Raw genomic sequence first — 27,927 nt, 5'->3', positions numbered from 1 at the left:
TCATGTGATCCAGTCACATGGTCGGTCGATGCGCTTCAAAGTTGACCATTTCACCACTAGAAGTGTTCTAGCCTATTGACTATGTTAGTAGATGAACAAAAGTTGTCTACCCCCCCCCCTCCCCCAGCACGGCACATAATTTTCTTCAAAGAAATTACGCTAACATCTTCCCAATACTAGACTCAAATTTGACTGATCTAACTGAGCACCTGGCACATTTCTGTCTCATTAGTAACTAGCACATTTCTTGAAATACTTTTAAAGCCAAAATGTCCAAGTAGTATAATTATGGTCACATCAAATGCTATCAGCATGTCTAAAAAAAAAATCAAAACACCAGCTGAATAGGGCCACAGGTATTGCATAAATACATGTTTAACCTGTTGATAATTATTGCAGCTTTCTATCAAACGAATCATTTCGCTAGCAATATGGGTCCGGCCAGTTGCAGCTTCGTGCTTTCTTTCAAGCGGGTTCTGTGTATTATATCAATTCATATGCTTTGGAAGGAAGTGAATTGTGCTCGAACACCGAACATAATTTTCATGCTAATGGATGATGTAAGTGTAGGCCTACCAAGTACCATTAATAAAACTAAGTCTAGTACTAGTAGTAGTAGTGTTCAACCGATTAACCTAATCGGAATCGGAATCGGTACGAATATTGCATAATCGGAACATAATCGGAATCGGTAAAAATTACGTGGAATACCAGTTATGTGATACCGATTATTCAAAAACATATGGAAGGTGAAAATATCATTATTCAAAAGCATATGGGAGTTGAAAATATCAACTGATGTATTAGGTTTGTTCTTTTACTGCGAAATATTAAACTAAGACATCCATACGTCTTTCACGTATACTTTCATCAAATTAGGCTGCCAGGGTCGCCGATTTTGCTTCCCACGTGGTTAGTGACTTCATATTTCTTGGCACAGTAAACATAGCAGCAATACCAATTTCGCGAATTAAAGAATGTGCTGGGCAGGGTCGGAAATAGCCGGGGGCGATGGGCGATTCGCCCTCGCAAGTGCTACAAAGACCTCCTAAAGCACAATTACGAGTGCGAAAAAGAAAAAGAAATATAAGAAAATCGCCCTCGTTATATCAGGTGTCTGTGTAAAATTAATTGTGACATGCGTTTGCTTTAGCTAGGAATTGCAGTTGCAGCGCGAATCGTGCAAACAGTTTTCACACCCCGCATCAAATTTGAAGCAGTGCGAGAGGGTCGCGCACAATCACCGGGAATTTCCCGTGGCAAATTACGGCCTGCACGAAGCAATTTCAGTACCAGCGAAAATAACCTAAAATCCTCACAAATCTCCGACCACATGGTAGCCTTACTTCACACTAAGTCAACTGCATGGAAATCTAACCTTGCCATCTGTTTATTCCTCCAGTTGTATCGCAAATAAAAACTAAAAATATCCAAGGAAACTGCAATCTTCGACCACATGTTAGCCTAACAACCACACTAAGTAAATGGGAAATGTAGCCTAACCATCGGTTTGCCAAAAAAAAAAAAAAAATGCGTAGCTTAGTTTACAACTTTCAATTTGCTGGAAATCGGCATTTGTTTGGAAGGTACTGTAAGTGATATGTCTTAAAGAGGAAATGTTTTATTTTATATTGGAGTAGTTTCTAGTTGTTATTATTTCTTTACATCAATCTGGTATTACATTTTAGAGTAATTTTAAACAAGATACGATGATAAAATTTGCTTTTCAGTTTGATTGGCCTAAGCTTACATTTTCTAATTGAACCTGAATGGAGTTAAATAGGTAACGAATAGGTATGTTTAAATTCAAATTCGTAACATTTCTATTTGTCCTTAAACGGTATACTACTGAAAATAAGTACAAAATAATGTCGGAATGAAGGCAATATGTCATTAAACTTTACACTTTGGTAAAGATTGAAGATGGATGGTTTGTCTGAGGTACTTTTTGAGATGGATATTCTGAGTAACTATTCTTAACCCATTTCAAGCCATTAACAGGTGACATTCCCGTCGAGGTGGTTAGGCCATTCCCTTAGCACAGTGCAGACTAGGTAGGATGTCTTATTTCCGTATTTTGGAAATTTAAAAAAAAAAAAAACTTTTTTTTTTCTTTCCGAGAAACTCCAGAGGTAATTTGGTTCATACAAAATGATATCTTAGAGCATTGTATAACAACGAAGCAAAAGGAAACGGGAAAATCACAACAATAATTGTTTCTGTCAAACTTTATTGCTGATTTCGTATAGACGGGATATTTTCTCATTTTCAAATAATCGGAATCGGAATCGGTACGATTATGAAAAAAATAATCGGTAATCGGTATTTTCTGTTATGCATAATCAGTTGAACACTAAGTAGTAGTATTACAGTAGTGCTGTAGGCCTAGCCCACTTTATACCTGTGATAGGCCTTTCATCTTACTCTTGCGTCTGGGAGTATGGCGAGGGCATTTAAGCGGACTACAGTGCAGGGGTTATGGGGTCATCCCAGGAAAGTAAAAAAAATGATGTGAAATGGTGCATTCTGAGGAATACTTAGGCTACAAATTTGTTTTATACTTAGGTTTACATGTCATTGTTGGGCTCTGCTCATAACTACTTTGTTTTGTCAGTTAGGGTGATGAGAAAGGGGGTTCATGGTTGAAAAAGGGGAGGGGTGTGTACACGATACCCCCTTGATCTGGGCCTGATACTATGTCTGTTATCTCCCGATGGTCAGCTAGATAAGCATTATATTCAGGCACATTTCACCTGGAATCGGTTAATTAAGCACCCCTGATCTGATCTGATGATCTGGAAAGTAAAACCAATTCATTGCTCATTCAATAGACGATCCGGTAAAGAAGTAAGAGAGTCATTGTAATTGATCCAATGATTGGGTAAATGAGCACCAGTGCATTCTTAGACAACCGAAGATTGGGTAAATAAGCACCAGTGCAGAGTGCTTATAGAACCCACAGAATAAGATCTGTAAGCTCCAGAGCATTGCTTTCTGAACTGATAATCGTGTAAATTAACAAGAGCGCTCTCCTTATTGAGCCAAATATCTGGTGAATAGCTCCCCTCATATTACTTACCTTGTGCTACTGAGTTCTGAATGAGATGTGATGTAACAAAAAGTTAACTTTACTAAACAAGTCATGACGAATGGAGGGATGAAAGAAGGGCCCGCGGTTTTCCTTTCCTAATATGATGTTGACTTAGGTACTAGGTCAGTCGTAATATATTAACATGTCCTACCCAGTGTTTGCACACAGCATATGAATAACACTCGGTCAACTCTTACTGTATGGATTCACCTGGAATTGAGTTCAGGACACTGTGGGACAAGTCCATTACAAGGATATACCAAACCTATTAAAATGGATTTATGTTCATTTCCACACTCACATACTGCATCCCTGCCTGTTATCATCTTATCTCTATGACAATTAGGTGGTACTTATCAAAGTTCTTCTCCTTGCTTTATGTTATAGATGGGATGGGGAGATCTGGGTGTCTATGGGCATCCTGCCAAAGAGACCCCAAATTTAGACAGAATGGCTGCTGAAGGTACTTTGCTTCCAGACTTCTATGCTGGAAATCCACTCTGTTCTCCTTGTAAGTAACAAGTAATTAGAAAACCAAAATCTCTTAAGTTAAACATTTTCGACATAACATCAGAATTTTGTGGTTCAAAGTGAAAATTTCAAGATAAAATTGGAAATTTCTACTTACTGTAACCGTCTAAGTCATCTGAGATATTGTAAGCTGTTTTTTTTTAATCGTCAAATTAACATTAAATCAAATTTCAAAGAGCTAATTCTACACTACATTGTCACCAGTTTAATTACTCATAATTTATTTTATGTACACAGGCTCATTTATCTTTCATTGACTTTATTTAATTCACCTTTGATCTAAATCAAGTTATCCTTTTTTTTTGTGAGGGAAACGAAGAAGAAAGGGGAAAATGAATCTATAATTCTGTTGATTTCTGTCGAAAAGCTCATTTCTGCTCTTTCTAAAATCCAAAAGAGACACATATTATAGCGAAGATATTTTCTATATAAAACTGGAGTAACAATTAACTTTTGTTACAGCTAGAGCATCATTCCTGACCGGTCGTCTACCAATCCGAAATGGATTTTACTCGGATAATGCCCATGCCAGGAATGCTTACACACCTCAGAATATTGTCGGAGGAATCCCAGATTGTGAAATTCTTCTGCCAGAAATACTAAATAAAGCAGGATATAGGAGTAAAATCATCGGCAAGTGGTAAGATTCTCCAAACTTTGATCCTCTTGTTAGCCATTTCAAAATGAGTTAACACCATCGAAAGAAAGAAGAGGTGGGAATTCAAGTCTAGAAGCTTGTTGAATTTTTGTTATCTGTTATCTATATATGTTGTATTGTGTACTTAGTGTCAGTTTGAAGCATAATTTGCGTCTAATACTTGTTTGGTATGATTTAGCCATGATCTAGTTGATGCTGTGTGACTGATTTGAGGATTAATCCAGTAGTACTCTTGTTTAGAAGGAGAAAATAATCCCTAACATTTATTACGTTGGGGTGCTCCGGCTCAGTTATTTTCAGGGCTTGATCATAAAATAGGTAGAACAGTAGATAAAGAGAAACTCCAGACATGTATAGATATAATTGTAGAACAAAAACTTTATTTATTCTGAGATAATATCGTTGCTGGAGTGCAGATCCAGAATAGTGTATCTGAACTGCACTCTCTAAAGTCTGGCATGCATGTCTTTATTTCATTCCAAAACTGCAGTATTTAAGTCATTACAACTTCCTGTGAAGGGGCAATAGCCTCTCATTGACATAGACACTTGGTCACAGACTCTTTTATTTATAATTACTAAGGCACATAGGAGAGGGCTATGACTAACCACATTTTTATACACATGAGATGCAACAGGTTGTCATCTGTGGTTAAGCATAAATATTTCATGGAATTAAGACAAAGGGGGCTTCTACGACTATGATGTGGACGAGGGGGGAATTAACTCGGGAACAGGAGGTAAGTAGTTACTCTTAAGACAGAGGCATGGAAGCACATGCTTAAAGTGATACCATTGGGATATTACAACATACTACATTATGCATTGTAATACCTGTTTCAAACCCTATCTCATTAACTTGTCCATAACTTGAGATAATATGATTGGCTGAATGTAACCTTTGTTTGTTGACTGGCTAAACACACCCTTACTCCAAGAAGTGTGTGTCTGTGAAGGGCTTAACACTCTTCTTTATTATAATCTTCTCAGTGATGTATCCTAGAAATAAGGTCAAAGTCCCAAAACCTTGTAAATATAATCATTCCAAAAACTAAGCTTTGGATAAACTTTATGCTGGATGTGTGGATCAAACTTAGTGAGAACAAGAAACCCTATTGTGATGTTTTTCCTATGGTCAAAGGTCAATTGAGGTCAAAGTGTGAAAATCTAGTAAACATAATATAAATTGCAAATACAGTAAATCCTACTACTTCACAACATCATTTGAGGTCACCAGAGTTCAAGGTCTGACTTTTTTTATAAACAATTAAATCAGATTACTCGAAAAGCAAAGTTTGGATGAAAAGTCATACTGCTTATGTAGTTTCACACTTTTTTTTGTTGTCTGTGGAGGTTAAAGCTTGTGAATCTTGTGTCCTGTTTTACATTAAATAGTCTGAGATCAACCTTGGCAAGGAATAACATAGCCTGTTGGCTTTCTGGGTCCACTCATATGTGTCTTGTTGTACACACAGACGATTAGATTCATTGTCAAAGAATCAGCAGACAGTATGTTCCTTGCATTATTGCATCTTCAGGCATCTCGGTCACCAAGATCAATTTCTGCCTCTTAAACATGGCTTTGATGAGTTCTTTGGATCTACTAACTGCCATTTCGGACCATACGATGACAAGGGCACTCCAAATATTCCAGTCTTTCAGGATAGCGAAATGATCGGGAGATACTACGAGGAATTTGAAATCAATCTAAAAACGGGAGAATCTAACATGACTCAAATGTTCTTACAGGTAAAGTGTTTCCAAGTTTCAAGTTTGTAAAGACTTGCCTGATCATGACTTTGTTCAATTAGACTTTGAAATAATTTTAGTCAAATACTGTTGTCTATTCACGTTAAGTTTAAAGGAATCCATTTAAGAACACTCTGGACAGTCTCGTTTTGTACCCACTTTTGTAAGTTTGTCAAAAGCATTATGTACAGTATGTAAGTAGGCCTAGGCTTACCGTAAATAGATATGCTCTCTGTACTCAGTATTGTTAGTTGAGGGGAGGGATTACCTCTGATATATCATTGATTGTCACTAGCGGGTGCATTTGTGTTATTGGAACTCCTAACCTTTAACCTACTACACAAGGAGGTCAGAGCATAGCTTAATCATACAGACTTTTTAGATCAAATTACTGGATATTAGTTGCAGGCTGATTATATGATAAGGACAGTGAGGAGATCAGTGATTATCAGTACCTATCAATTAGCAATTTATTTATCAAAATTTGAACTGATTTGTTCAATTAAGAGGAGTTTAGGATTCTTTAGAAGCACCAAGTATATATTTGTTGTAGGGTACGGAGACCAAAATACAGGTGACTTTGACATGAAGCAGAGAAAGCAAGACAAAAGCAAAATGAGAAATAAATTAATAAATATAAACTGATAGCGGGGTTTCATGATGTAAAAATCACTTTTCCAGGTGCTCAACATTGACATGATCAAACAGAAACTGTCAGGAATGCTCCTTTAAGACAAAGTCTCAGTGACGTATACCTCCGTGTTCAACTGAAATCTATGATTTCATAAATTATGACAAATGAATCTTGCAGCTTTAAGATAAACCAAGATTGCTTGCTTATGTACTCAGTTTTTTTTTTTTCATTTTGCCCGATATAGGAAGGTTTAAACTTTATCCTAAACCAAGCATCTTCACAGAGGCCATTTTTCCTGTATTGGACACCAGATGCTACTCACGACCCCCCGTACGCGTCCAAAGATTTCCTAGGTAAAAGTCAGCGCGGCCTTTACGGGGATGCTGTCATGGAACTTGACGATAGTGTCGGCAAGATTCTAGCGCTTCTGAAAGACCTTAAGATTGACAGTAACACCTTTGTCTTTTTCATGTCCGATAACGGAGCTGCTACTTATGCGAAGGAGAAAGGTGAGAAATTTGAGTTTTCTTTATTTAAACGAGTAATTTAATCCGACTTTTGGCAGTTTTTGGTCACTAGATAAGTTCCACGAGAAAAGGTGTTGAAGGTATTTCGATAGCAGGCTTCACTTTATTGATTGTGTATATGTACAGTGCGTTTGTCGATACTGTGCAATCATAGAGACCATTCTTTTGTAGCCTATCAAGATCAAACTAAGCTTGACCGAGCCTGTGTTTCAGCAATCTCCTATTATTTATCACACTTTTACAGAACAAACAGTTTCATTTATAGCAGCTGCAATGATTTGTGGGTAGATGAGCTTTTCTTGATGACAAGTGATAATATAAATGTTCCTGGTCTGATGTTGCTTAGGACTCTCAAACGGAGGAATTCCTATTTGATGTTAATCTATCAGGTTTCAGCAAAGATGTTTTATTTAATGCTACTGCTTTTATGTAATGCTACTGAGTGACGTACAAGGTGGTAGCTATCAATTTTTCCGTGACAAGCACACCCTAATCCAATTTTTATTAGGACCATTTTCTTATAACCATGTAGTACATCTAGATAGAATGCTCAACTTTGACAATGTTTTTCTGTTTCTTGTGACCGATATGGGATTATTTACGTATCCCTTTCGTGTTTAATCATACCTAGGCGGTAGCAATGGGCCTTTCTTGTGTGGAAAGGAAACAACTTTTGAAGGTGGCATGAGGGAGCCCTCTATTGCTTGGTGGCCCGCCCACATTCAACCAGGCATGGTATGCTTTAACTTTTTTTGGGCAACTGTATAAACTGTCTCTATATGAGGAAGTGCCAGTGAAACAAACTGAAGTATGTTAAAAGAAAGACTGAAGGAATTTCAATTGACAAATTATGAATGATAGTTTCCAGTGATGTAAGTCATAGCGCAGGTAGGTGTGCACCCATGACAACAACCTGTTTGCTTCAAGTTCACTTATGGTACAAAAAGTGACAGTTTTTCAACTATTAAAAATTATTTGAAAAAACTTGTTGGAAAAATGTAGGAATTGCATGAAAATTTCACCAGGATGCGTACAAATTGTTTTGTTTCTTTATGATTCAAAAGTAAATTTTTCCCTTGGTCTTTACTGGTCTGGTCTGTAATGGACTGATGCTATCAATTGTTTTGTTTTTTTCCGCCAGATATCTCATCAGATAGGATCCATCATGGATATATTTACTACTTCGGTAGAACTCGCCGGTCTTAAAATACCACAAGATAGAATCATAGATGGCAAAAGTCTACTACCATCTCTTGTCAAACAGGAAATGGATTTAAATAAAACCATGTTTTATTACCGTGGTAATGAGATGATGGCCGTACGCCAGGGACTCTACAAGGCCCATTACTGGACATGGACAAATTCCATTCAAGAATTTCATCAGGTGAGGAGACCTTTCCCATTTATGGGAAAGAGTTTATTTTCTTTTTTTCGTTAACGATAATTTATCAGGAGGAGCGGTTACATTGGTAGAAATAACAATATATGTTGTCAAAAATGGTATTGTTAAAATGGCAGAAATGTTAGACCTATTGTTTTAATGCAGCATGGAGTAAGTGAACACTCACAATTCTTTTGCAGTACTTTGTGAGAGATTTACAGCACTGTATAAAACAGACCAACCAATTTTTCAGCACCCTCGCCCTGCCCAACCCCCCCCCCCCTCCCAACTGGCAGGCAAAATATTACCAACATTCCTAGTCAACAGTATAACATGTATGTACGGTACAACCTCTACCGTTGAAATTCTTTGACATTGTTTGAAACTTTGCAAAATATAGCACCATTTTTGCATGTAAGCTCTCTCCATTTTCCCAATCTTTTCAAAGTGAGGGAGGCCCCCCTAGTCTAACACCTTGGCTCCCCCCCCCCAGTACAATGATGGTGCTCGTACCCCTGGTTGAGATATTAATCAGGTTCCAGAAAGATTCTCTCAGTATATTCACTTTAATATGGTTTATACCTAGTTTGTCAAGTTAAGAACTGTTTTCAATATCACCTTTGTTCTTCCCATATTTCAGGCACATGTTGATTTCTGCCCGGGAGAGAACGTGACAGGGATTACAACTCACGACCAAACAAACCATACGGATGCTCCAGTGCTCTTCCATCTAGGGAGAGACCCTGGTGAAAAGTATCCTATATCGTAAGTCATATTAAAGACACCTCATGCATATGCAAATTACATGCACTTTGATTGGTTAATATGAAAATATCATCATATATGTTTCTTTGTAATAGACAGGGGTGTTAAAATATGATGTCGACCCGTACTTGTGGTTTTGTAAGAATTTTGGTTATTAAACGTCCATCAATTGTGCTCCATATCTTAGTGCTTCTTCCAAAAGGAAAATTAAAAGATTAATTTGGACAAGGCCTTGACAGTATAAATAATTGTTTTAGAAATTTAAGAAGGTGACATCAAAGGTGAGTAAAATATGTTTACGGAAAATACCATGTCTGACATATTGTTACTGTTTCATGAGAGTTTGCCTGCCAGTGATAACCATCAGCAACTGAATCAAAAAGAATCGCATCTTGATTGTACCAAACTTCAGTTTTATTCCACTATGTATACTTGAAAACACAAGGATTATCACCAAGTTATGAAAAATATTTGTTGTGCAGGCATTTTAGGTACTTAAATATATATCTTCACCCTCCAAATTTTATGTTAATATTTGAAATTCTTTACCAAAAAGAAAGCTTGATATAAAAGAACCCCAAAATTTGATATTAAAACTTTGAAGTCTGTACATTTTGGCAAGTAATTGCAACATAGCTATGTTGCGTTATAAAACCAGCTGTAATTATTAATGAATGGCAATGTCCATTAATGATGTCTGTACCTATTACAAATTCTCCCTCCTCCATCTTCCCCTCCCCCACTTTCCCCTCCCCCTCCCACTCCCTCTCCCCAGGTTGACACTGTTTACAAACTGTCATAGCTGTCCTTCATACAACATGCACAGGTGCGGATCAAAGCATGAGGTGGTTATTTTAAGTAGTTATTAGCACAACCTAATTTAAATTCTAAAAGTTCAGTTGTTTTGTCCTTTTGGAGGGGGCGGGGAGGGAGGTACCCCAGAACCCTAGAGTTACATAGGAGTCTGCTTCAACAAATGCAAGGGCACATCCCCTCCTTTTTTTACAATCCTCGATCTGCCCCTGATGCATCTAACAGACCTTAATTATTGTCTTGATTTTACTCGCAGAGCGTCAAATGATGAATACAAGCAAGCTATGCCAGCACTGAAAGCTGTAGTCGATGAGCATAAGAAGAATTTACTGGCGGGAACACCTCAACTTGACATCTGTGACAAAGCCGTGGAGGTAATGTTTCTTTCCTTCCTTGCAGATGATGCTGACAAAAGTATATCTGCAATTTCTAACATTCCAAAGCTCTGAACTTCCAGGTTGCATCCTCTTTTTACCACTTTCAAGATTCTCCCATCTTATTCTTAAAGGCATTGAAGACTCGCCCCAAACCACATGCCGCGCTCTCAAAAAGTTAACTTTCCGTTGCTTGCAAGTGAAGTTTTCTTCTTGTGGCTACAACATGCAGAGAGTAATAAAACGTGATACCTTGTTATCTTTTATCTAGACCTGAGATGTCCACGCTGCTATGTACACTGTGTTGTGGGTATTGACAGTAGCTGTATGTATTGACTGAACACTAGTGTCTAATTACAGACGGTAGCAAGCTGTGTGTGTATTTCCTGGGATTGATGGTGGTGTCTAACACTTCTGTTACACCTCATTCGAAACTAGGTCAGATTACCGGCATGAGACGTTCTTTTTTGCGCAAGTCTTCACTCCCTTTAAAATAAAGCAAATGGTGCTTTTGTTTTATTTTTGGTACATTTTCCTTCTTTTTGTTACTAAACCCCAGTAACATTGCACTTTTTTTTATAAGTCTTTTCCGTTCAAGCTTGGTTAATAGATAATAATAATAAGAAGTAATGAAGTTAACAGTATTTTGAAAAAAATTTCCAGTTGCAATATGGTGTATTGTTGATAATAAAGAATGAATTGTTTTGCAGAGAAAACTTTCTAGAAACAAACATAATTCATTGGCTATCTTCTGATTATAAAGTAGAAAGATCTACCAGGGTAGTACTAATAATAATGATTGATTGGAACCTCATTTTGAGTAGAAGTCTCCTGATATTTGTTAATTTTGTTTGCATTTGGTGACCAAGCAGAATCAGGTGCCTTAGGACTTGGTATGCTTGTCATGAGTAAAGCTTATGTTTAAACAAACAGAATTTTTGGCAACTTTCATCCTTAAAAACAAAACTGTTTTCTCAATATAACAGCTCCAAAAAGTTAACCTTCCACACAGTGTACTATGATACTATCAGCTGCATGTTATAGGCAAATAAACAATACTGCCTACCAATATCATTATTTTCCTAATAATTGTAATTTTCAATTCTTTCCCCTTCCCCCTTCCAAAAAAAATTTAAAAATCTTATCTTGTTTTGCTGAAATAGTACCCTGTATTTGTTTCAATGTGACTTAAGTAGTATCACATCTTTGAGGATGAATCAACAAGAAGATTAAAGTAGCAAAGTAGTACAGCTTTGAATTATAACATTTGCAGTGATAATGTCACAGACTAGTTCTGTGATGCACTCCTTAGAAGAATCAAGCGATTAGCCTCTCAAAATAGCTTAAATTCAAACAACCATAGCTTTATTTAGAAACAAGATATCGAGGTGTTATCTTCAACTAAATGGTGCGGGATATTTTTTTCTCTACAATAAGTGTTATGTACATTTTCTACCGCAGAGAATATCCCTTTACTTTCCGTTACTGTCAGTTGGTAATATTTGGAGTTGCCTTTTGGCTCATATCTAAACCAAATTAACTGTTTTTTGTTGTTGTGTTTTTGTCCTTCCAACAGCATTGGGCTCCACCAGGATGCGAGAAACTGAACAAGTGCCTCCCTATCCCAAAGTCTAATCCAGTCAAATGCAGCTGGCCTCATTAGAGAGAAGGACTCTGAAAAAAACGATAGCTGAATATACTCCAGTTCTGAAATTATATCTTCGGTGACAAGACACAAATAAAATTTGTACTACTTTTCTTTCTACTTTTCTATTGTTTATTTCTCTAATCTGAATTTCTTGTACAAGTCAAAACATATATATATATATATATATATATATATATATATATATATATATATATATATATATATACTGAAAATATGCTAGACCACAGAGAGGGTTGTAATACTAATAATAATAATAATATTACCATCTAAAATATTAGTGTGTTTTCGGTGACCTGCCAAATTAGTCCTTTTTAGTTTGTATCTTTTAATTACGTATTGTGTTTCCATTTGGCTCATAGAACCTTTTCCCAGTAATTAAAGCAGTCTGTTAACGAGTCTTTCTACCTACAATATTGGGTCGTCGTCTTATTTAAGCACAAATAAATACATGCATCATGTCCCATGCATGGATATGACTTTGCTTATTACAATTTACACTCTGATAAAAGGTTTTAATCAATATGGAAATCTTGATTTTGTAGTCTTTTGTGCAAATTTCGTTGATGTCGCTTAAAGCAGATTTGGCCAGCATGTAATACTTTTTTAAAGCTGGGCTACCCTTCAACAATATCTCCATATCTTCCATTTATATTTCCATAAAATATGAAATATGTTTTTTCTTATCCCCTGAAATAATGTAGTAATTGCAACAAGAGACATGTGACATTTGTTACCAATTACTGTTGACAAAAATGGGTTTTCAACATCTTATTCTAACATAATAGATTTTAACCAAATATTAATTGGTCAGATTCATACTCAACAGTTGACAATTTTGAGGCTGAACATTTTTCAGAGGCAAGCAATCAAAGATTTGTAATAGTAATAATTATATTTGTTTTTTTGTTGTTGTCTTTCTGGCATGTTTGTTGTCTTTAAAGGATTGGTTCAGCTGTCATACATGTTTATGTTAAATGAAAGAGGACAAAAAAAGAAACACAATGGTGAAAAAACTGTTCAAATATCTTTTTCGGTTAAAGAGATATTCAAGTGTAAAGTTTTATCAGATTGTGTAGAAACTGCTGAAATCTGACTAGCTGTGATGTCACATCCTCACATTCCTGAAAAGTATTTGTTTTTTCTCTAAATATTTTGTGAGATTTCATGACTTTCAACCAAAGGATATGTCAGGAGATCTCATATTTGTCAAAGGAAGTATTTGAGATTAAGCATCTGAAGAAATTTTTATGATATTATTTTCAAAATGTGTTAAAAAACGTAAATAATTTTTAAAGAAAATATATTTACAAATGTTAAGGAAGTGAGAGGATGTGACGTCACACCCTCACAGTAAGTCTTTCTACACCAGCCGTTTTCAACGAAATTTTGATATCTTCAAAGTGTCATATCTCCTTAACAGAGCATGCTATCATGGTAGTTTCTTCACTGTTCTTTTTTTCTTTTTGTTCTCTTTCATACAAAATAGACATGCCAAACACCTGAACCAATCCTTTAACTGCTTACATACAATATTTCCTCTTATGATGAATTCTTTACAAATCATTTTATGTTACAATGGTTCCTGACATTACAGTTGAATTGATGCATATATTGGTTTGATAGAAGTTTGCTATAGGTTTATCCGGCACTGCAGGGTGGATGTTCTTCAAAATCTTTATTTTCCTAATCATAATATAGTTGTTGATTTACCCTTGTTAGATACATTTGGGGTGTTTGCTTAGTTGTCATTGATTGAGTATTCAGATTTTTGTCAACATGAAACTTATGTGTAAGAATATTATTTTCAACAGTGGGTTAGATAAAGCAACTAAATTTACTCCTATAATGACTTTGTTTTGGCCAAATTCATTCGTTAAAATGTCATCACTTTTTTAAATGTGTATTTCCATGATACATAATGCTATTAGGATGTGAGTTTCAACTCAAACTTTAACACTTTCCATTCTTTTACAGAGCAATGAACTTCAGCCAACTGCAAAATCACTTTAAATTTGTCAGCAAAGTGGAATGTGTACACACGATTGCCATGTGTCAGTGTATAGATTGAGTGTTTCTTGTGTAATGAGCTTGGAATGTGTGTGTGTATATCTCTTATGAGCAAAGAAAGATTTGACATTGCCTAAAAGATATTAAAGTGTGAAAGATAAAAATTAAAGTGTAAACTCAATTTCTGATTCAATTGCTGGTCACATTATATCTTTAATATCTTGTATCCATTTTAACATTTAATATTCTTATTTTGAAAATTGGCAAGGAATCGCTAATTCTGTTGGCTTTTCTGTTTTCATAATCGAGCAGAACGATATTCTTGTCAGTACAGGTTTGTCCTCTGTACCAACAAGTAAAGTCAATAGTATTGCCCTCAAATATGCTAGAAAGTCAAATAATGGTCAGGTACCATGTTCAAATTCAACAAGCTTTTTGCCACTCTCAAAGACAGTTAATTGTCCAATTTACCTGTCTCTGTTTCTAAGAATAACTTGGTGCATCAGAGTGATATTTTGTTTCTGCATTTCTTAGCATACTAAGTTTAGGGGCAATACTGATGACCTTTAGCTATTCCTTTGAAAAGAAAATGGTAATAAAATCCGAAATTTCGAACAATGCTTTCGTGTCTTTATTGCGTCACCATATGCCTTAATATTACCAATGTTGTCCTGGGTGGAAGGGAGGGGGGGGGGCTGCAGGGAAGGCTTTACGTATCTATAGTTATATCATAATAGAATAGAAAGGCATTAAATTTACTGACAATAGTCCCAAACTAACGAGAACGGAGGGGTATTGTTGGAGGTGCGATTGGACCCACTTTAATATATTTAGCAATATGATTAACATGATGCGACTTTCACAAGCCACTCGACTTTGTATGCTATTCAATCTTGCTAAGTAAGTTTCTAGGCAATATACCTCAAGGAAAGTAACTATGTTCCCGTTTGTAGGTGATTTCCATTTCGGATTTGTTTTGTGGATACCAACCCACGTCCCTCCCTCCCCTCCCATGTACCAACCCACGTCCCCGTCCAAAAGAATGCTAACAACATCTCATTTACCCCGCTCCCGTTGTATCGCATATATCAGCCAGCATATACGTGCAGTCTACAAAGTCGAGAACCTGTTTTGAATTCGAACTCAATTAGCAAACGCCTTCATATGGGGCATAGTATTTTAATTGAAAGATTTCATATGCTATTTCACAACGTCGTTACGTTTCTTAATCGTCAAACTAATTAGGTGAAAGGGATTGAGAAGGTGTGTGTGGGTGTGTTGGAAGGAAGTTGGGTACGACAGGGTTGCTATAAGACCCTTTCTTTTCGTACTTAATACATAATTATCAATGTGCAATAAGTCGGTTCAAGGGGTCAAACCTAAAGCATACGTATCCGTCCAGTGCCAGATTTTGGTCCGACCAGGGGTCGGGGGGAAATGTCGGATTACTGCCGGATTACTCCCGCGGGTCTTCTATGGACAACACCTCTATTTTTGTGACAGTTTGATCTGAAATCTTTTATTTTCAGTTTTTCTTTCATATTTCCAAGGTAGAATGTTAACATCATTGACACTGAAATCAATGCCTCGTTAGGTCGTGTGAAGAGCTTGAATATTGTTTGACTAAATATTCGCAAATCTCATCTCCATTACAGAAAATAAACATTGTAGTAAACAGTGACGTAGGAAGGTACTTTTGAGTGGGGGGGGGGGGCTGAAGATTGATGGCCGGCCTGGGGGAGGGGTCTAAGGGGAGGGGTCTCCCCCCCTTTGGAATTTTTTTGCATTTCCAGGTGGCCTCAGATGCATTTTGGTGCAATATAGCACACTTCAACACCCACTCCATTTTGTAAAGAATTTTGCATTTTCACCTGGCCTTAGATGCAATTTGGTGCTTCAAATGAAATTTTTTTCTCATTTGGATATGAAAAAAGGGGTTTTCTGACTTGCGGAGCGGGGGGCGGAACGATACTTCCGCCCCCCATATTTTTCACTGGGGGGCTGGCGCCCCCAGCCCCCCGGTTCCTACGCCCTTGGTAGTAAATAAGAAAGAGAAAATGAAGCACATGCGACTCTCTGATGTCATACTTAGACTCGTTCAAGTATTCAAGCTTGTATATGAAACAACATCAAATATGTGATATCTCACAAAAGTTCGGCTATCAGAACGAAAAAAAATATATATATATCAAATAACCTGTTGCAAATCACTTCAATCTCCCAAATCGTTCGATTGAGAATTTAAGAGTTAGTTGCCATTGACCAAAACGATTCTTGGAAAGACAAATCAAGAATAGTAAAAAAAATTTATGGGAACTCAATATAAAAACCACGGCAACATTCGGCTTAAACATCAGAAACGACCTACGCGACTGCACGTATTAGTGTTGTATACGTGACTCAAAGTAGGTTTACTCATAACATTTTATAATCTAGAAGATATGAGTGTTTTGATTGGCCAAACAAATTCCTCATGGTCATACTAGTAAATCATAAGCTTCAATACATGCAACAACAAATATTTCCAGCTGCTACAAAACAACAACGTACGTGGCCAAATTCATGTAGGTAAAAGAAAACTGGTACAACATACATAGAGAACAAAGTATTTTCATAGGACGCTAAATAATCCCACTACGCAACCTAGTAAACAGATTTGTGTAGAGCACTATAGTGGTGAAGAGACTCTTGAAAGTGGAGTTCACTGTCTGTCTGTCGAAAATGTATTGTTTTTCACTTCTTGTCATTCTAGTGGCTTCGCAGCTGCCGTGCGTTAGCGCTGCGTCTATATCGACAGATACAGGAGTTACGGATGGCGCAGTTAGCGTCGATATTTCAGATGCACTAATGAAACGCATATCACATTTAGAGGCGAAGTTGAAGAAGATTGAGACAGAACTTGAGAAGGTAAGTGGGCTATTTCATTGTTATGTAACAATGGAGACGTGTCCATTCGAATTGCACTTGTAAATTAACCAAGTGGGATGATAAGAAAGGAAACACGTGATACCCAAGATAAAATTGTTTTTATCCAGTAACGACTTTTTTGTTATCGCTGTTAACCTGTATCCTTGCGTTAATAAGATATTCAAAAAAGGAAGGCAATCCCACGGAGTTGACTATCTCATCTCATCAAAATCGCTTTAGTGAACAAATTGCGAGCTATGAGCTACTTAACAGAACTTCCACCACTTGAATTTTAACCTCCGTCATTATTGTACCTATAAAGTTGGACAATATTTACTCTTTAAAGGTTGCAAGTAAGTTCAACTTTGTCCTTGTATGCATAGCAAAAAGTCACGTTTCGATTCAATTAACCTTTGACCTCTCATTCTGAAGGTCTTCAAGGCATAATTTCCTAGAGCCTCTTACCAAACTTGAAAAAATGATCTTACAAATATGGCCAACCGATCAGCCAAATGAAGCCAATATACGCGCGAACAATACAAGTTCACTTCATCGTTAAGTTTGTACCAACGTACGTAATATTGTCGTGTAAAATATGCGCGTGCTATTGTATACCTGCAATTGCTTCACATTATGTGTTCAAGTAGTAAAGAGGGCCAACCGGTGACCGAAAAATTCCAGTTGGGACGTGCAGTTTGGAATCCCATCATAACTAATCATATTAGGCCTATTAGTATTATGAGATTATTATTGACTGGCAGGTAATCAGAAGGGCGCCATCGATCTCAAGCATGATTTTTAAAACAATTAAAACAGCAACGAATTTGGACAAAATTGATAAAAATCGATCAAAATGATTAAATTTTGCCGAAAAATGAGACTTGTCAAATTCTAGATGTGATGTCAATTTTGGAATCCCATAGCTCATAAGGGACTTTCGTGTTATTAAAAGTGGCATTCTATGAAATGTTCAGGGTCTTAATATTAATTTTATATTTAATATCTTTTCTTAAACGTTGGCTATCTTTTAAAAAAGGAACGAATTATTACATGATTATGGACTGGCAGGTAATCAGAAGGGCGCCACCGATCTCGCGTATGATTTTGAAAAGAAATAAAAAAGTCACGATTTTGGCCAAAATAGATCAAAATCATAAGGCTATAGCCTTGCAGAATGATTAAATTTAGTCGAAAAATGAGAGTTTTCAAATTCCAGATGTGATGTCCAGTTTTGAATCCCATAGCTCATAAGGGACTTTCTTGTTATTAAAAGTGGCATTCTATGAAATTTTCAGGGTCTTAATATTAAATTGATATTTAATATCTTTTCATTAAATGTTGGCTATCTTTTAAAAAAGAACGAATTATACATGAATATGGACTGGCAGGTAATCAGAAGGGCGCCACCGATCTCACGCATGATTTTGAAAGAAATAAAAAAGCTACGATTTTGGCCAAAATTGATCAAAGTCATAATATAGCCTTACAGAATGAAAAATGAGACTTGTCAAATTCTAGATGTGATGTCAATTTTGCAATCCCATAGCTCATAAGGGACCTTCTTGATAATAAAAGTGGCATTCAATGAAATTTTCAGGGTCTTAATATTAAATTGATATTTAATATCTTTTCATTAAATGTTGGCTGTCTTTTAAAAAGAAAGAATTATTACAAGATTATGGACTTGCCGGTAATCAGAAGGGCGCCACCGATCTCACGCATGATTTTGAAAAGAAACAAAAAGTCACGATTTTGGACAAAATTTATGAAAATCATAAGCCTTACAAAATCCTTAAATTTGGCCGAAAATGAGACTTGTCGAATTCCAGATGGGATGTCCATTTTGGAACCCAATAGATCACGAAGGGTTTTCTATTAATAGTGGCTTTCTATGAAATTTTCAGGGTCTTAATATTAAAATGATATTTACTCAACCTATAACTTTAGACCTTTGTTTGAAGTTTGAAGAATATATATATATATATATATATATATATATATATATATATATATATATATATATATATATATATATATATATATATATATATATATATATATATATATATATATATATATATATATATATATATATGTATATGTATATGTATATGTATATGTATATGTATATATATATATATATATATATATATGTTATGAGGAGAGTTTGACACAAAGATGCCGATGTAACCGACAGACAGACAGTCACCCACACACCCACAGCCTCCCCCCTCCCCTGCAGATATTGAATTCCGGTCAACATCGTTCACCCTACCATGGGTGATCCCTCGAGACTCGCTCCTCTAGAAAATTGTCTATTACCATTGCAACCGTTGTCGTGGAAACTGAGAGCAGTGATAATCAGTGATAATGTTACAGCCGCAAAGGCTCTAAATGCTATCATTGAACAGCCAATGCATATGGATCCCCGCGCGTATTGACGCGCAAGTTGGCTTTATCATTAAGTGTATATAAACGCGCTACAATAAATGATATTGTGAAAACTGACATATGCAGACGGTGTGTAAGACCCACAGGTGTCTTCGATCTAGTGTCTTCGGCGCTATATAAAATATACAAAATATGGGCCGTAATAGGCAAAACTGACCAACCTATCTAAAATGATTTTAAAAAAAAATATATAACTCATCCTCCCTCTAGAAAGATGAGATAAAAATCATGAACTTATCGTAGTAATATCATCTATCTGTTTATAATTACGTAGAGTGCATTCTCATTCCGTCGCAATACTCCCTCATGCTAACGGTACAAGTAGGCCTACGTGGAAACGACATTTAAAAAAAAAAAAGTTAGATAGTTTGAAGTGATTTGCATATTCTAAAGGTAGATTCATTTGGACAATGGGTGTCGACATTACTTCTAATTGCTTGGTAGCCAATAACGGTACATCACTTTCGTTCAGAGTGGATGTTCTATTGATCACGAAATATTTTTCTATCAGGAAATAAAAGTAACGTTTTGATTTTTTAGTGAAACATCCACTTTGTTTCTATTTTAATGCCGTTTGGACAGTTCATGACATTGGAATATAGAAGCTACTCTAGTCTGATACTACCAGAATATTAAATGTTCTCTAGAGTGATTCCTCAAACTGAATGAATATTAGTTAACAGTCCGTGCAGTTTTTACCAAGTAGGGAATAAAATAGTAAACTATATGCGAATATTTACAGATTGTAGCTCATACTTCGAAAATTACAATGTAAACACTGTAAAGATGTTATCGCATTTATTTTTCTTTCTGACCTTCGACCTTAGAATGAAGTAAAAGACCGTTTAAGTTCTAATAAAGATGATGCAATTGTAGACAGTGTTAGAAATGTTCGAGGTCGCAGAGAAGCAGGAGAAGGACTGCAACAGATACCAGGGCTGACAGGTGATACTGGTAAGAGTTATAGATGTTGTTTTCTTGTTTTTTTTAGCAGCTTTCTGCATTTCTTGCAGAATAACTTTAATTCCTTCCAAAACTAATGAGACGTACTCATTTTAGTTTATTAAATTTAATCCCAAAACTAATGCGACGTACTCATTTTAGTTTATTAAATTTCATCAAATTGGAACATTACGACGTCATTGTAATAAACTGCACTACGTCATGGGAAACTACCCTACGTCATTTGAAACCCAACTACGCATTGGAAAGTACACTATGTCATTGGAAACTCTACTAGGTCATTGGAACCTGCACTACGTCATTGGAAATATTACCATCTATTTGAGACTGCACCCTGGTATTTGAAACTACACCATGTCCTTGGAAACTGCATCACGTCCTTGAAAACTGCACCACGTGGTTGGGAACTGGGAATCAAACTCTTACACTTGCTGGAAGATATTTGAAACAAGAAGTAATTTAAGACTGCCAGCATGATAGCCCCCCCCCCCCAAAATAAGATGGGTGACTAGGGCCTCAAATTACCCAAATGAAGTCATCGTTTAACTCCGGAAGAGCAGTCAGAAGGGTTGGAGTTCAATATGCTAAACTTGCTCCTCTTCTAGCTCAAAATCTAAACGGTCATTAGATAGAAATTTTAAATTGGGAAGATAGGCCAAGCTCTCTGCTATCATGTGGTGGATGTAGGATGTGCCAGTTGGAAACTTGTATACTTTGGTGAATAAAGTAAGTCAATGTAGTTATTAATTGTGGTAAGACTTACTTAATGACCTATTAAGTCACGGGGGAAGGAAGAAGTTACTACATACCATTAAAGGCATTGAAGACTCGCCCCAAACAGAGTGCCGCCATCTATTAAAAGTTAACTTTCCGTTGCTTGCAAGTGAAGTTTTTCTCTTGTCGCTACAGAATGCAGACAGTAATGAAACGTGATGCATTGTTATCTTTAGCTGGACCTGAGATGTCCATCGCTGTATCGTTTGTACACAGTGCTGTGGGTATTGACCGCAGCTGTATGTACTGACTGTACACTAGTGTCTAATTACCGACGGTAGCAAGCTGTGTGTGTATTTTCTGGGATCGATGGTGGTGTCTAACACTTCTGTTGCACCTCATTCGAAACTAGGTCAGATTACCGGCATTAGACGTTTCCTTTTTCACGAGTCTTCACACCCTTTAATACCTAAGCCAGTCGATGGATAGCCTCACAGTCGCACTTATATCGTTAATGCAGTTTTCGTTTCTTATTTTCTTGCCGTAGATGGCGTACCTGGTACAAACGGCTGCCCGGTAACCGTAACGCCGTTCTCCATCGGTGGATCTGCGTGTTTATTCTGCCCTAGCGGTCCTCGTGGGGACCCTGGCCCCTCTGGGCAACCGGGCAGAGATGGACGAGATGCCTTAGGTAACATGGGGATGGGGCATGAAGTGCGGTGGAGGGAGGGCTTTGCGGAGGTTAAATTAAATTGTCTACAGCACTTAATTTTAAAACTCAAATTACGTAGAATATTTACTTTCCACTGAAGTTGTTAATGAAGAACATTGCCCTTCCAATGTTTGCTTCTGCACTACTTCGATCATTAATATGATTTCATTTTGTACTTATTACGTCACAAATTATTGTTATTCTTCCTTCTTGGCCTGCCAAAAGTGACAGCATTTCTCCCAAATACACTAGAATATTAAAGAAAATGGGCACTCAATGTGCATCCATGCTCATACCTCAACAAACCCAAATGTATCGTTATCCTCAAACGGTTTCAATCCATATTATGCAATCTATAATATCCCCCACCCCTTCACCCCATCTATACTTTCCCGTACATTTCTGGAAAATAATTTATGAGGGTCAGAAGGTCAGGTCAGGTACTTAAGTTCATTTTGGAAGATTGTTAGTACGATCAATTTTGAGGTCAATACTGATGACCTTTGAACAGGTCATACTTGGTATGTCGACCCGTAGTCTAATACCCCTTTATCAGTATCCCCTCTCATCCCACCTACCGCTTGGTCAGTTCCCTTCTCACCCCACGTACCCCTTGGTCGTCAGTTCTCCCTCTCACCCCACCTACCCCTTGGTCAGTTCTCCCTCTCACCCCACCTACCCCTTGGTCAGTTCCCTTCTCACCCCACCTACCCCTTGATCAGTTCCCCATCTCATCCCACCTACCCCTTAGGTCAGTTCTCCCTCTCACCCCACCTATCCCTTGATCAGTTCCCCCTCTCATCCCGCCTACCCCTTGATCAGTTCCCCATCTCATCCCACCTACCCCTTGATCAGTTCCCCCTCTCACCCCACCTACCCCTTAGGTCAGTTCTCCCTCTCACCCCACCTACCCCTTGATTAGTTCCCCCTATCACCCCACCTACCCCTTGATTAGTTCCCCATCTCATCCCACCTACCCCTTGATTAGTTCTCCCTCTCACCCCACCTACCCCTTGATCAGTTCCTCCTCTCATCCCACCTACCCCTTGATCAGTTCCCTTCTCACCCCACCTACCCCTTGATCATTTCCCCCTCTCAGATGAAAGGGGCATGCAGTTTCAACTCAGTCAGGAACCTTTCTATGATACTAAATGCGATTCATAGAAAGTCTTCTTTTTCAAGGAAGAAAAAAAACCTTTCATTTGGCTCTTTTATTTTTGTAAACACGTAGCGATCATCACGCCTGGATTTCAAGAAATGACGTCATCGCAAACGATTGACTTTTCAGATAATCCGAGTCATCACTCTAACACAAGTGGAGCTGTCTACGTGAGGTGGGGCCACAAGGAATGTCGCACTTCATCGTTATTGGTGTATAGTGGTAGGTACAGTGCAACACCTTATCATATTCTTGGCTAAAATTAATTAACCAATTTATTTAAATAAATTCGATTGAGTTTGTCGGTTGACGCAAAATCTGTACTACTTTATCTAACTTCGTCGGACACCACAAGCATACATCTATAACCATTGATCAACTGATACGCGGTCCAAGAGTACAGAACGTAATAGATGGCGACATAACCGTATTTAAAACTTGGTCCTGGTTAATGACAGTGTGTCAAGTTGTCAACCACTTTTGTGGATACATCACTTGCATCAATGAATTATGTTTATGTCCGCGTTCCCTTTTATTGGAAAGGGACAGTAGGGGAGAGAGATATGAGAGATTGGAGGGATGTGAGAGGATGGGGGGGGGGGGGAGGTGTACAAGGGAGGGCAAATAGGGAAGTTAATCACTGACAGAACTCCCTTGCAAAACTATGGATAGTGAAATCCGAGGTTGTTGCAGGCTCTACGTTTTAAGACCATGATCACGTGATTCTTGTTATCACAGGTATTGCTGCAGGCGCATTTCGTGGTGGAACCGGAAATGGCGCCAACCAGCTCTGTTTACCGAGTGATCCCGTCTATAGTGAACCAGTGGCTGGTGTGGGAGCAAGCCGTTCGTTTCTTTATGCAATAGAGTACCAAATCGACAACTTCCCTACTCTCAGCGACCGTTCATGGCATGATGTGCCATGTGCGGTTTGTAAAGCGCCGACGAGATTCGCGCAACTCATGATACCAGGAAAGAACCTATGTCCGTCAAATGAATGGACGTTGGAGTATCGCGGTTATCTCATGGCTGAACGAGCGCACTCCGTTCACCAGCGCTCTATGTACATTTGCGTGGATCAAGAAATGCAGACCATAGATCGAACTCACGGCTCAGCAACTGGTGCACAACGTGCTTTGTTAGATCTCGTCGAGGGCAGATGCGTATCCAGTGGTGGAGGGCTTCCGTGTGGTCCTTATGTAGATGGCTACGAACTCACTTGTGCTGTTTGCACCCAGTGACTTTCAGACATTCCTACGCATAATTTTGTAACTTTATTCAGCCAACTGGGACAATTTTATACTGCTTATTACCACGCTACGCTGTCCTCCTATATCATGCTTCAAAGCACTCCTATTTGAATGATTTCCTGGTGCCTGAAAATTGATTGCTTAATTAGCAAAATTGCTGAAATTTGTTTGCATCTTAAGGCGAAAACTTCATCCTCATATTGTATCGCGTACATTTATGAATTTTATAAATGCATCTGGCAACAGTAGAATGAATGATGTTATCAGTGCATTTCTGTATGATATTTTAATCACTTTATCCACTTTTTCTACAAAAATGATGCATTTTGATTGGAATTGTAAATACAGAAAACATTGACAGCTATTACGCAAACATTTCCAAATGTATCATCAGGTTTCAAGGATAAATAAACAACAAGATTATAATAGCATAAGGAAAGTTTTTACTGTGATCCAACTATCTTGAGAAGTTTTGCCAATCAAAATAGTTAACAATCAATCAACCATATATGTAGTTTACCTTCGTTGCTCTCGGAGTATCCCTTTAACAGTATAAACAGATCCTTTATCTTTATCTGATATAAACAGGATAATAATTCATATTGCTGATACTGTCAGTACGAGTGCTTTGACATGAAAGTACTGTGTATGAACATCGTCCAAACTGGATATTTCAGTTAAATTTTAAACGTTAACTTTATTAGAGATGTGTTCAACTTATTTTACCACTAAACGGGCTAAAATAGTTCCACACAAAGAATCAGTTCTTTTAATATCAAAGTTGTTCTAATAAAGAGAATACTATTCCTAGTTGGAAGAACGTAATATATAATATTTTGTGTGTTTTTGGAAGGATTGGACTCACTGTGCATCGATACAAATTATAATCCTAATGCTTCTGAAAAACATACATTGCTAAGAAAAGATACACAAATATTCAAATAGCTATTGTGGATGTGAGACTAAAGCACACAGCAGTACTACAGTAGACTAGATGGTGTGTTTGTTAGGACAGTGACAAAATGATTAAACTATGACGTTGATAGTTAGAACTTAGACTGTGGTAGTTGTGTGTAGACAGGTTTATGTGGAACTAACAATCTATTTATGGCTGCTCTCTTATAGATTTTGTGTGAAGTTTTTAAAAAGTGTATATAGAGCTGTGAACAGAGTTGAGAAGTGTTTTCAAACTTTCTGGGAGACAGGTGGTTTGGGGGGGGGGTGGACCATAGAGAAAGGAAACTCACAAATCATATTACTTAGAAATGGTATTCTGAATTTCTAAATTTATCGTGGTATTTATTAATAGTGAGGAATGGGGAGGAAGGGGGGGGGGGCTTCAAATACTACATAGACTGACAAGGCAATAATTAATCGATATAATTATAAATGAAGAAAAGCAAGGCACTGGTACATTCAATTGATAAAATATAATCTTTTGTAATGCATGTTGTGGGAAAATAGTCACAGGCACTTCAAAAAAAGGCAGCAAAAAATTTGAAATGATGTGATGAATATTTTGAGCAAAGAATATTACATTTATAACAAAGAATGATTAACTTTGCAATGATCAGTTTCATGTTTTGGTATATTTGAATATTCATTATTCATAAATCAAACTCACTTTGAAGGAGATAGTTGGGAGGAAAGGGGAGGAGGTGGGGATGACAGGAGGGATAGATGAAGGGAGGGAATGGGCATGCCACACAAATTCAACACACTCATTTCTGTTCTTGCCACTCCCACAATATGAAAAGTCCTCCTTTCAAAAGAAACCATCTTGAAACCACTATCCTATAAACATATAATTCAGTTTTAGGCAGTGTAACAGAATAAGGTAACATCTACTTATTACTTTTTCTAGTACCGTTTGCATCTACAAAACACTCTTTATGATTTGCCACTTGCACTGAAGCTGTCTTGCGCCTGCCCTACCTCCAGCCCCCCTTTCAAAAACAGAGCATTAATTTAAGAAAAAAAAACTAAATAAAAAAGGAAATGAAGAATGATAACAAAAGGCGCACTCACTCACACACACACACACTCACACACACACACTCACACACACACAAAAAAAGGCTCTTTATGTAATATTAGACTTTTTTTTAACTACCATTCTGGGCTTATATTTAACAATTACTGATATGATCAAAAACTGAAGATACAGCAGAAGATGCCTATAGACTAACTGGTCTCTCTTAATACCTTTGATTACATGAGACCAGCTCCATTAAGTGGATATACCCTTCCTTACTCCAGAAAGTGGATATACTCTTCGTTACTCCAGAAAGTGGGTCACAGTTGATGATCTGTGATGTCATCAGGATAGCAGGGTGGGATTAAGCTGGTGCAGGGCCTATATCATTCGTTTTCATCATTTTGCAGCGGCTATGACTTCAGTTTCAAATCAGTTTCAAACCATGTAAATATGATAACTCATCTAAACATGAAAAAAGGTAAATGTTACTAAACCTAACACGGGTACAGGTTATGTAGGTTCGTCATACAGTTGATGCATAAACAGCTATTGTTGGCTCTGGGGGTCAAGGGTCATTTGAGATCAACAGTGTAAATTTCTGAAAATCTTGTAAACATGTTGACCCATTAATTTCTTTTTTGGATGAACTTCATACTTGTGTGTGGATCCTTGTTTAGTGCAAGAACTTTGTTGGTCACATAACTTTAATATCTTGTATCCATTTTAACATTTAATGTTCTTATTTTGAAAATTGGCAAGGAATCGCTAATTCTGTTGGCAGAACGGTATTCTTATCAGTACAGGTTTGTCCTCTGTACCAACAAGTAAAAGTCATTAGTATTGCCCTCAAATATGCTAGAAAGTCAAATAATGGTCAGGTACCATGTTCAAATTCAACAAGCTTTTTGCCACTCTCAAAGACAGTTAATTGTCCAATTTAAGCTGTCTCTGTTTCTGGGAATAACTTGATATAACTTTATAACATCAGAGTGATATTGTTTTAGCATTTCTTAGCATGCTAAACTTTTGGGCAATGCTGATGAACTTTAGCTATTCCTTTGAAAGCCTGTGAACTCTAACAAAATGGTTATAAAATCCGAAATTTCGAGCAATGCTTTCGTGTCTTTATTGCGTCACCATATGCGTTACTATTACTAATGTTGTCCTGGGTGGAAGGGAGGGGGAAGCGGGGGAAGGGTGGGCTGCAGGGAAGGCTATGGCGTACCTATAGTTATAGCATAATGGAATAGAAAAGGCATTACATTTACTGACAATATTCCCAAACTAACGAGAACGGAGGGGATTGTTGGAGGTGCGATTGGACCCACTTTAATATACAAACCAATATGATGACGGCAATCAGTCGGTTCAAGGGGTGAAGCCTAAAGCATTAAGTGTCCACTTACCTGTCCAGTGCCAGATTTTGGTCCTACCAGGGGTCGGGTGGAAATGTTTCTCATGCCGGATTAATCCCGCGGGTCTTCTATGGACTACCACTTTTGCTCTGACATATATCCTCTACAAATTTATCTGTCATTTAGTCTTGAAGAAGATCCTGCTACGATCGAAACGTCAGGCCAACTATCTTTTACACA

The 27,927-nt window shown here is 37.3% G+C and overlaps 2 protein-coding genes across 4 annotated transcripts; both read left to right on the top strand.

The window, feature by feature from the left end:
* Positions 1–316: 316 nt before the first annotated feature.
* LOC139965279 (N-acetylgalactosamine-6-sulfatase-like) lies at positions 317–27,440 on the top strand. Of its 2 annotated transcripts, XM_071967482.1 has the most exons (11): positions 317–560; positions 3,479–3,602; positions 4,085–4,262; positions 5,818–6,028; positions 6,907–7,171; positions 7,821–7,924; positions 8,331–8,573; positions 9,211–9,335; positions 10,405–10,522; positions 12,099–14,532; positions 27,136–27,440. In XM_071967482.1, exons 1-10 carry the CDS (start codon positions 372–374, stop codon positions 12,183–12,185), a joined length of 1,644 nt encoding a protein of 547 aa, XP_071823583.1. In that variant the 5' UTR covers positions 317–371; the 3' UTR covers positions 12,186–14,532; positions 27,136–27,440. The 2 variants fall into 2 exon arrangements, with proteins under 2 accessions (XP_071823583.1, XP_071823584.1); XM_071967483.1 differs by lacking the exons at positions 317–560; positions 27,136–27,440 and having other exon boundaries at positions 12,099–12,403.
* Positions 16,709–26,409, top strand: LOC139965280 (uncharacterized). 2 transcript variants are annotated; one of them, XM_071967486.1, is made up of 5 exons: positions 16,709–17,105; positions 20,384–20,510; positions 21,781–21,924; positions 23,234–23,326; positions 23,843–26,409. In XM_071967486.1, the coding sequence occupies exons 1-5, from the start codon at positions 16,920–16,922 to the stop codon at positions 24,343–24,345; spliced, it is 1,053 nt and encodes a 350-aa protein (XP_071823587.1). In that variant the 5' UTR covers positions 16,709–16,919; the 3' UTR covers positions 24,346–26,409. The 2 variants fall into 2 exon arrangements, with proteins under 2 accessions (XP_071823587.1, XP_071823586.1); XM_071967485.1 differs by having other exon boundaries at positions 16,710–17,105; positions 23,177–23,326.
* Positions 27,441–27,927: the final 487 nt, after the last annotated feature.

This window comes from Apostichopus japonicus, chromosome 3 (genome assembly GCF_037975245.1).
Source record: "Apostichopus japonicus isolate 1M-3 chromosome 3, ASM3797524v1, whole genome shotgun sequence".
NCBI lineage: Eukaryota > Metazoa > Echinodermata > Holothuroidea > Aspidochirotida > Stichopodidae > Apostichopus > Apostichopus japonicus.
This window is presented reverse-complemented; position numbering and strand designations above follow the sequence as displayed.

Excerpts from the sequence above, each read along its gene's own strand:
- LOC139965279 (XM_071967482.1), top strand. The coding sequence starts at position 372 with ATGTTTAACCTGTTGATAATTATTGCAGCTTTCTATCAAACGAATCAT. Across the intron at positions 3,603-4,084 it reads AAATCCACTCTGTTCTCCTT|CTAGAGCATCATTCCTGACC; the intron begins GTAAGTAACAAG and ends CTTTTGTTACAG. Across the intron at positions 4,263-5,817 it reads AGTAAAATCATCGGCAAGTG|GCATCTCGGTCACCAAGATC; the intron begins GTAAGATTCTCC and ends TTGCATCTTCAG.
- LOC139965280 (XM_071967485.1), top strand. The coding sequence starts at position 16,920 with ATGTATTGTTTTTCACTTCTTGTCATTCTAGTGGCTTCGCAGCTGCCG. Across the intron at positions 21,925-23,176 it reads AGATGGACGAGATGCCTTAG|CGATCATCACGCCTGGATTT; the intron begins GTAACATGGGGA and ends GTAAACACGTAG. Across the intron at positions 23,327-23,842 it reads ATCGTTATTGGTGTATAGTG|GTATTGCTGCAGGCGCATTT; the intron begins GTAGGTACAGTG and ends TTGTTATCACAG.